General features: G+C 44.4%; 1 protein-coding gene across 3 annotated transcripts in view; it reads left to right on the forward strand.

The window, feature by feature from the left end:
• LOC121000946 (zinc finger protein 2 homolog) overlaps positions 1-2,953 on the forward strand; it is a 29,994-nt gene extending 27,041 nt beyond the window's left edge. For all 3 annotated transcript variants that reach the window (XM_040431769.1, XM_040431770.1, XM_040431771.1), the window contains exon 4: positions 279-2,953. In XM_040431769.1, coding sequence (XP_040287703.1) covers positions 279-2,344 — 2,066 coding nt within the window. In that variant the 3' untranslated portion in view covers positions 2,345-2,953. The remainder of the gene's footprint in view (positions 1-278) is intronic.
• The last annotated feature ends 7,597 nt before the right edge of the window (positions 2,954-10,550 follow it).

Below are 10,550 nucleotides of genomic sequence, written 5' to 3' on the forward strand. Positions count from 1 at the left end.
GGAGGGCAACCCTCATGTTTTAGCACCGTACCATTGGGGTCTTACTGTATGTGCTTCTAGCTGCTATCTCTGAAGGATTTTGTGGACCTCCCAGCAGGTTCGTTTCTGGGATCTGCAAGCCCATTTGCAGTACTATTTCACGTTTGCATACTGTCTGAAGAGGGTGGTAGTTGCAGTGCTATTTCACATGTTAGATTACTTTCTGAGGAGGATGGGAGTTGCAGTTTTGCTTGAGTTATAACATCTATCTTTATATGATGTTTGGTTGTGTGTTTCAGGTGGTGGCATGGTGGGCTCTGCTCAGCACGGACTGGGATCCTCTCAGTTAATGTCCCATGCGGTTCCATTGATGAATAACGACCTCTCCTCATGCTTTCCCCGAGACTCATCTTGGGGCATGTGCAGTTCCAGTAATCTTCCCCAAGCTCCTACAAGCAACTTAATAGACAAAGTAAGCCAAGAAGAGCGCAGTCCTAGTGACATCACCAGCATCATCGCACATCTCCGCAGCCTCGCAACAGAAACCTCGAATAATTATTCCAAAGCCGAAGCAGAGAAATGTGGGTCAAAAACAAGTATGGAGGCTGAGAGCGCCGGCACTGACGATGGTTCTTGCAGCCCAGAAAATATGGAGACCACTGAGTCTGGCTTACAAGACGGCACACTTGGATCAAACTTTAAGAAGAAATCCAACGCAAAGATTTATATCTGTTCAGAATGTGGTAAAACGTGTCCTTGCCAGTCCGCATACGTCCGACATCAGAGGATTCACACCGGAGAGAAGCCCTACGCCTGTGCTGCCTGCGGCAAGAGCTTTATACAGGTGTCTGATTATAACAACCATGTCAGATCCCACACTGGAGAGAAACCCTACACCTGTGCTGAGTGCGGGAAGAGCTTTAGTCGGAGCACTTACCTGGTGACGCACTCTAGAACCCACACCAAAGAGAAGCCTTACACATGCAATGTGTGCAACAAGAGCTTCATCCAGCACTCACACCTCTCGTTGCATCTGCGAATCCACAGCGGGGAAAAGCCCTATATCTGTATTGAGTGTGGCAACAGCTTTAGCCGCAGTTCAACCCTGGTAAAACATAAGAAGTCCCATCGGAGGAAGACTCTGCACTTAAGTAAGAAACAAAGGGAGGATGATGTCCCTAAAAATTTCACACAAAACAACCCACCCACGTGGGGGACAGTTACAGACCAGGCAGAACCAGCAGAGTCCCCTCCAAAAGCTGAAACTCCACATGTCAAATCCGAAACAGATGACACATCAGGGTGTGATCAGCAAACGGCAAACTGTGGAAAACCTCATAAAGAGATTAAAAAAAACGCTCACAAACCTATACGAATCACCTTGGAAAAATACCTCATCTCCGATGGGATAGCGGGAGATGATCATCCACCTTTTCCACATCATAAGAAGTTTATATGGAAGAAGAAGTCACAGCAACCATGTAAGGACAATGATGACATTCCCAACTTAGAAAAAATTCACTCCTCAGCCAACGGTGTGCCCGAAACCGACATTGAAATGATAAGAGTGAACAGTCCCAAGACAGAGTACAACTTTTCACCATCTCAGGAAGTGAATGGGATAAGTGAGAATAGCGAGAACCTGAACCCAGAAGGACAGTCACTGCAGCCAGACCATGTGAGGGACAGTCCATTAGATGACCTTGAAGCTCCTTACTCTCCAGTAAATGGAAAGATTGCCAAGTTTGAGGAATTGGATTCTCAGTATTCATATCCTAGTAATGAGATTGTGGAATCCACGTACAGTAATGTGTTTACGGCCTCAGACAACATGTCGATAATTAACACTTCACAGAAACCACATAAAGGGTCCATGTTCATCTGCAGTTACTGTGGTAAGAGCTGTCCATGCAAATCAGCGTTTATCCGACACCAGAGGATTCACACAGGAGAGAAGCCCTACTCCTGTACTGACTGCGGCAAGAGCTTTATTCAGGTGTCTGATTATAACAACCACATCAGGTCCCACACGGGAGAGAAACCCTACACCTGTGCAGAGTGTGGGAAGAGCTTCAGTCGGAGCACCTACCTGGTGACGCACTGTAGAACTCACACCAAAGAGAAGCCTTACACCTGCAGAGAATGTGGCAAAAGCTTCATCCAGCATTCGCACCTTGCTATCCACCTGCGCATCCACAGTGGGGAGAAGCCATACTCTTGTAATGACTGCGGGAAGAGATTCAGTCGAAGTTCGACACTTGTTAAGCATCAGAAATCCCATGGTAGGAGAACTATTCCAGGTGGAGAGACTAACGTGCAAAGGTCCAGCAAGCCCAGGCCAGAGGGATCATCTACAAAAGTCTGAACCAGAACATCTTGCTGATCTCTGCTCTAAGAGTAGTAGCACTGCTTGGTCTAGGGTTGACCTGCGGTGGTGGAAACGGCACTGTTCTTGGTGAGGATCTGACTGACTGGACTGTCCTTGTATATCTGCTGCTCATTTGCAATCCCATCTGTTATTTCACAGAGTGTGTAAAGTGACTCTGAACACCACAGTGGTCAACTAAAATCACAGCAGTGTCTTCCAATGGCCAGTTTATTGGAGCTGTTATTGCTGATCATTGCTGCCAAAAGTGAGATTGTTGCGCTGGCGTTAGTCTGATCATCCAAATGGTAGTTCTGAACTGAATCTTATGTGGTTCCCGTGTTTCCACCTCATGGTTTATACCTGCACTGTCCAAAATGGGTGGGATAAATTTATCAATAAGATGTATAAACCATGAATTTGGTGAAAATATCCAGATGGCGCATGTGTCAGTACAGTCTGCACAGCTTACAAGGCGTGCTAGAGAGTTTTTGCACACCTCAAGGCTGTCATACATCAGTTATTTGCTTTTCCTAAATGTGGAGCATTTTTACAAGTCTTGACTGCGCTCCTTGGGTGTAGTGTCCAGAATGCAATAAATTTGGTGCATTTTGATTGGTTTATCTCCATTGCTTTGTGTAATTGAGAGGATTTAACCAGAGTTGATTTTCCGATAAATGGTATTGACTTCCATCCTTTGTGCTGGATGCTGACTGACCCATATGTTGCACAGTCCATTCCTTTTGGCCATACCATTAGCTTCCAACAACCCAGTGTTTCTTGGATCCAGTCCTCCACAGATTGTGTTCTCAGGACCAGGATGACATTTCGGTCCGTGCATCAGGCATGACTACTGGTTATCTCTCTATGGGAGATCCTGACCTGCTGGGTGAACTTGAGGACTGAGAAGCAATGCTTTACAGTGCAGTTGGGTTCCAACTTCCATTTATAATATTTAATTTAGTAAAACATTACAGAAACGGAAATAACTGGGGATGTGACCCCACTTCTCTGTTTTGTTGTTTTGCATGACTCCTTAAGATCAGAGTGCGAGCCCAAAATACTCTAGTACATGGTCTGAGGTAGTCTTGACTGTGTTTCACCAAGCCTCTTCCCAATATGCCGGAGCACATACAGTATCTTAGTTGATTGGGTGACCATGTATGGAAATGGTGGTCACCTAGATTTGTGGACAGTGGTTGCTAGGGAACACTTTGAGAACCTGACTTTAGTGAAGTTATCACAATAGGAGGTTCTATGTATGATGACATTATCTTGAAGGACAGACAGAGGTTTATCCCTTGGTCTCGCTGTACAGGTACTATATGGTGCCCACCAGCACATGCCCCATGTTCTCCTCCACTTATGTCAGATCACATAGAGGTCTGTCTGATTCAGCTGAGTTTGTGGTCCTTCATTGTCTACGTGTTATCACCACGAGGTGCTGTCAGAATTTTTCAGATGACGTTACGTTATAAGGCAGTCTCCTGATAATCTTCTCACTGGGAGTCTACTTGTAGTTTATAGTCTTCTGTGCTTGCTGTAATATGTCTTCCATGTCATTCCTGCTGAGATTGCTATAGAAAGCAGTGACTCTGAGCAAGCATAGCTGTAGTGTAAAGTATGGGAGGGACTGAGCAGCAGCTAGAGCCTCTGATCACTTTACATAAGGCAAACAAGTCAGTGATCAGAGCCGTGGCCTAATGTTGCAGAACCCCAAAAAAACATCCTCAAACTATCCTCACACATTTACAAGGGAGATCCATGTTTTTCCCAGAATTCCCTATTTTCCTGCATTCTAGAGCATGTGACAGATATAGCTTTACTCTAGAACACATTCAGGCCTTGTCATATTGAAGGATAAAATTGCTAATCTATTTGGGAAAACTATTTAACATCTTGTCTGTTCTGTCTTCGTACACGTTCACACAGTGTGCAGTCTGACATTCAGCATAAACCATTCCTGTCTTCCAAATAAGAGGACTGTTCTTTGTAGTCTACCTGGTTTATTGGTCAACAGGTCGTACTCTCTGCGCGGTGCGCGTGAGTGACAGATGTAGTAAAACTACAAGAATACAAATAGCATGTCTAAGTATAAAGGATAAGATAGCATGTACTATGAGTAACAATTGACTGAACAGCTCTGCATAACATCATGTCCCTGAAACAGAGGTAGATCTCTCACCAGATATGCTTTTACAAGGATGGTGGGGTTTGAGAAGGAGACATGCATAGGACAGCTCTGTGTCCTGGAGACTTCTCTTCTCAATAACCCACAATGCAATAGTCTTGTAACAGGAAACCAAAGTGTAATAAAATTTCACACCACTAGATGGTGCCGCACTGAACACATCTGAATTACCCTGACTGTGGCAAAGTGAACTTTAACGATTTTCTAACCCTGCTGGGCAGAACACTCCCGCCTGGTGTCAACAGACGCCACTACTGGTTCCTTCAGGTGAACACCACAAAACAAGTTTTGCTACTGGCCTGAGGAATAGCTTGCACTTGCCAAACTTCCACACTTTGACCTCGGCTTTGCGTACGTTCCCATCCTTGCTTGGGAATGTGTTGCTGATGAGGTCCAACGGCTACTTGAACGTGGTGGTGTCCAGGAATTATTACGGGATGTTTCTCCATAAATTTCACTCTGGCTTCTTGAAGACTGCCTCCTATTCTTAGCAACCCATTTTGATCAATTATGGGATCAAGCTTTTTCAAAGTGCTCTCCTTGGTGTCACGGACGTTCCCACAACAGGTGGCAGGAGATCAGTGAGACTGGCAACACGTGGTTTGATCTGACAGGTTTTCCTTGTGGATCAATTGGCGTCTGTGTTGTTTCTGGTAATGGCCACACCCCTTGCCTCAGGTGTTGCTAATGTGGTCATTTAACCTTCCTTATTTATTGTTGCTTCTCCCACAATGTGGTGCGGTTTATAGCTTCAGTTTCAGTTGTGGATAGCTGGTGTGTGGATCTCGGCGGAGTTCCTAGTGCTTCCGTAGACCCTTTGACGTTAAGTCTTTCCTTTCCCTTTTGTATTTTGTTTAGGTTCTGTGTGTTGAATTTCCCTATTGTTTGTATTAGACCTTAAGGAGACTCCTGTTCGTTCTTCCTTTTGGAGAAACAGGTAGTTTCGTCCCTGCCATTAGTACCAGGGTCCTATAAGGCTAGATAGGACTCTAGGTATTCCTGTGTATGAACACCCTTACCTCTGGTGTCTGTTCATACTGGTAGTCAGTCAGGATTTTGGTTAGGGTTTTACTAGGAGGTGTCCGTCTTCCTTCCCTAGTTCTCAGGCCTGATTCCCTGTTTCCCCCTTCCCTCTTTTATGGTCGGTGTGCTGTTTCCCTCCCACAACGAAGTGTGACATTATAAACCGCCTAAACTGTCATTTTTTGTTTGTGCAGCCATGGATCCTATTGCAGGTCAGCTGCAAGGGCTGTCTTTGGAGGTAGCTGACCTCCGTACAACCCTCTTACAGATGCAGAGACCACAGACTGCTGGTCCTAGTGGTGGTGGTGGTGGTTACCAGGCCTGTCTTGAACCAAAAGTTGACCTACCAGACAGATTCTCTGGGGGACGTGGTAATTTCATTTTGTTTAGGGAGGCGTGCAAATTGTATTTTAGGCTATGTCTACACTCATCTGGGGATGAGAAACAGCGAGTTGGTGTGGCTATTCCCTTGCTTAAGGGGGATGTGCAGTCATGGGCTTTTTCTCTGCTGACCGGATCACAGTCTCTGGTGGGTAGATGAATATTTCGAAGCTTTGGGTCTTATCTATGATGATCCGGATTGGACCTCCCTAGCCGAAACCAAGCTGCGTGGCCTTCGTCAGGGTGTTCGTTCCTCTGAGATGTATTGCTCTGAGTATAGGAGGCGGGCTACGGATACGGAGTGGAACGATCCTGCCCTCCGTAGCCAGTTATGTCAAGGGTTATCAGAGCGACTGAAAGACGCCTTGGCCTTTTATGAAACCCCAGTGTCTTTGGAGGCTGCTATGTCTCTGGCTATACGCATGGATAGACACCTGAGAGAGATCTAGGGGCCCCCACTCTCAAGACGTACTATCATATAGTCCGAAAACAAAGAGGTTGATTCCAGCTTTTAACGTATAAAATGTGTTCTTTATTCGGCTTTCATATTTTAAGATCCAACATATATCCAACATATTTGTGTCTCTCCATGTGATATATGTTGGATCTTAAAATATGAAAGCCGAATAAAGAACACATTTTATACGTTAAAAGCTGGAATCAACCTCTTTGTTTTCGGACATATCAAGTATGGCTGGGTTCAAGCCACTTTCTTTCCGTGCTTCATGCAGGTGATCAGAGGTGAGAGCTGCTAAAACTTGTCTTTCTGTTTCATGTACTATCATATAGTGTATCATCCTCTTCTGATACTTTGTGTGAAGCTACTCCTGGGTTTATGTCTGGGGATGAACCCATGCAATTAGGAGAAGCTACTCCTGGATCCGCTTTTAAGCATGCTGGTAATAGGAAGGGAGTGTGTTTGTTTTTTTTTTGCAGACAGAAGGGACATTTTATCAGAGTATGTCCATGCATTCAACGGCAAAAAGAAAAAAGAGGGACATTTAATTCCCATCTGACTCTTGGAGGGGTGAGAGGGGAGTCAGAAAATGTGCATTTGTCTTTTACTGGTAGTACCCGATTTCTCCTGGCTGCTGAGGTGGCGCTAGAGTCAAAATTGTAGGGATTGAGGTGTTTATCGACAGCGGGGCTGGGGTGAACCTGATTGATGCTCAGTTCATCCGTATGCACGGGTTGTCACAGAGTGCATAAAAAAAAAAAACATTCCCGTATTTGCTATTGATTCTGCACCTTTAGCTGAGAAGTGTTTATCTCAAGTGGTGCATGATATCAGATTAAGAGTGGGTGACTTTCATCAATAATTTAGCTTGTGTTTTGTGTTGGAGGGTCTCCCTGCATCGGTGGTTCTGGGTTTACCGTGGTTAAGCAACCACAATCCAACTATCGATTGGCAAGCTAGACAGATTCTGGATTGGGGTGATTATTGCATCGACAATTGTCTGAATACATCTTTTTCTGTTTAACTACTAAGACATTACCCTCTTTTATATCTGATTTTGCCAACATGTTTTCTGAGAACGGATGCCAGGATTTACCTCTGCATCGGGAATATAATTGTCCTATCAATCTTATTACCGGAGCTAAGTTGCCAAAATGTAGGTTGTATAACCTTTCTGGACCTGAAAGACTGGCCATGACAGAGTATATTACTGAAAGTTTGGCTAAAGACCTTCCAAGTCTCCAGTGGCAGCAGGGTTCTTTTTTTGTTAAAAAAAAGGACTGTTAAAAAAAAAAAAAAGGACTTTGGCAATGTCTGGATTTCCGTGAACTCAATCGGATTACTGTCCATGATCCTTACTCTCTTCCTTTGATTCCTGATTTGTTTAACCAGATTATTGGTGCCAAGGTGTTCTCCAAGTTGGATTTAAGGGGGCATATAATCTGGTTAGGATCAAGGAAGGGGATGAATGGAAGATGGCTTTTAATACTCCTGAGGGGCACTTTGAGAACCTGGTCATGCCTTTCGGGTTTACCAATGCTCCTGCGGTTTTCCAGCATTTTGTGAATGACTTTTTCATCACCTTATGGGAAGGTTTGTAGTCGAGTATTTGGATGACATTCTAATTTATTCTCCAGATGTGGAAACACATCAGGATCACGTTAGACAGGTGTTACAGATCCTAAAGGACAATAAATTGTACGCAAAATAAGAGTGTTTTTTTGCTGTACACGAGGTGCAGTTTTTGGGCTACCTGCTGTTATCTTAAGGTTTTCGAATGGATCTATGCTGTACTGGACTGGGATCGACCCGGAAATCTGAAGGCTCTTATGCGGTTTTTGGGGTTCACTAACTATTACCGAAAATGTATTCAGAATTATTCTACAATAGTAAAACCCTTAACTGACATGACTAAGAAAGGGACAGATGTCTCTGTATGGTCTGATTCGGCGTTGCAAGCCTTTTCTGCGATTAAGGAGTGCTTCTCTTCTGCCCCTATATCTGTGCAGCCGGATGTATCACAACCTTTGATTGTGGAAGTGGACACGTCCGAGGTGGGGGTAGGAGCAGTTTTTTCGCAGGGCCTGTCACCTGGTAAATGGTGTCCATGTGCCATTTTCTCGAAAAAAACAACTCTGTTCCGTAGAGAGAAATTATGATGTGGGTAACAGAGTTACTGGCAATTAAGTTGGCTTTTGAGGAATGGCGTCATTGGTTGGAAGGGGCGATTCATCCGATCACGGTGTTCACAGATCACAAAAACCTGGCTTACCTGGAGTCGGCTAAACGACTGAACCCCAGACAAGCCAGATGGTCTTTGTTTTCCACCAGATATAATTTCATTGTAGCTTATCCTCCTGGAGTTAAGAACGTCAAGGCAGATGCCTTGTCACGTACCAAATATTAACACTGATTTTCTCAGGTGTTCAAATACTTATGTTCAGCAGTGCAAGACAAATACATTCTTTAAAAAATCATACATTGTGATTTCCTGATTTTATTTTTTATTTTTTTTATTTTGTCTCTCAGAGTGGGAATGCACCTACAATGTGAATTTCAGACAAGTGTGAGAACTTGCAAAATCGCAGGTTGTTCAAATACTTCTGTTCCTCACTGTATATGGCGGAAAATTCAAAATAACTTGATGAATATGGGCAACAAGTATAAACGTATGGCTGACAGGAAACATATGAATGGTCTGGACCTAAGAGTGGGTGATACTGTGTAACTGTCCACAAGAAACATTAAGTTGAAGGTACCCTCTTGGAAGTTGGGTCCAAGGTTTATTGGTCCATATAAGATCACTGCCATTATTAATCCTGTAGCTTTTGGTCTTGAACTTCCTCAAATTCATAATGTGTTTCATAAATCTTTGTTGAAGAGATATGTTGAACCTTTGGAGCCGTCTTCCTTGCCACCCGCTCCTGTCATGTTGGACAGTAGTTTGGATTTTCAGATCGCCAAGATAATTGACTCGTGAGTTCTCTGTAGATCTCTTCAGTATCTTGTTCACTGGAAGGGTTATGGACCACAGGAGAGGATGTGGGTACCGGCATCTGACGTGAATGCCACTCGTTTGGTGAAAGCTTTTCACAGGTCTCACCCAGATAAGGTCAGTTCTGGGTGCCCGGAGGTCACCCGTAGAAGAGGGGGGGGGTTACTGTCACTGACGTTCCCGTGACAAGTGGCAGGAGATCAGCGAGACTGGCAACACGTGGTTTGATCTGACAGGTTTTCCTTGTGGATCAATTGGCCTCTGTGTTGTTTCTGGTAATGGCCACACCCCTTGCCTCAGGTGTTGCTAATGTGGTAATTAAATCTTCCTTATTTACTGTTGCTTCTCCCACAATGCTGTGCGGTTTATAGCTTCAGCGGCGGAGTTCCTGGTGCTTCCATAGCCCCTCTGAAGTTAAGTCTTTCCTTTCCCTTTTGTATTTTGTTTGGGTTCTGTGTGTTGCATTTCCCTATTGTTTGTATTATCCTGAAGGAGACTCCTGTTCGTTCTTCCTTTTGGAGGAATAGGTAGTCTCGTCCCTGCCATTAGTACCAGGGTCCTATAAGGCTATATAGGACTCTAGGGATTCCTGTGTATGAACACCCCTACCTTTGGCGTCTGTTCATACTGGTAGTCAGTCAGGATTTTGGTTAGGGTTTTACTAGGAGGTGTCCATCTTCCTTCCCTAGTTCTCAGGCCTGATTCCCTGTTTCGTCCTTTCCTCTCATGCTCGGTGTGGTGTTCCCTCCCACACCCAAGCGTGGCACTTGGAGACTGTTTGGCCTTTGCTGAGGTAGTCTATTTCTTTAGCATAACATTTACGTTGTATACTGCAAATTATTATGTTCTTGGACTTTTCCAGATTAGGAGCGGTAAAGGCATGTTTGTAGTGATGCCAACCTTTGCAGGGCTTCTGGCTCCCAGGTAACGTTGACTTGTAAGACTGAGCTATATAAACTAGAAAGGCTGAAGCACGAACAAGCGACAGCGACATCCAGGTAGAGAACCTATTGAAACTATGGGATTTAAGTCGGTGGTCCGAAGTTACAGTGCGTAGAACAGATACTTCAGGTCGGATTTCTTCATCAGCGTCTGGTTCTACCAATTTAAACGTGTCTGATCTGATAGTGCAACATGTTGAATAGTACAGGAATGCAGG

This window comes from Bufo bufo, chromosome 5 (genome assembly GCF_905171765.1).
Source record: "Bufo bufo chromosome 5, aBufBuf1.1, whole genome shotgun sequence".
NCBI lineage: Eukaryota > Metazoa > Chordata > Amphibia > Anura > Bufonidae > Bufo > Bufo bufo.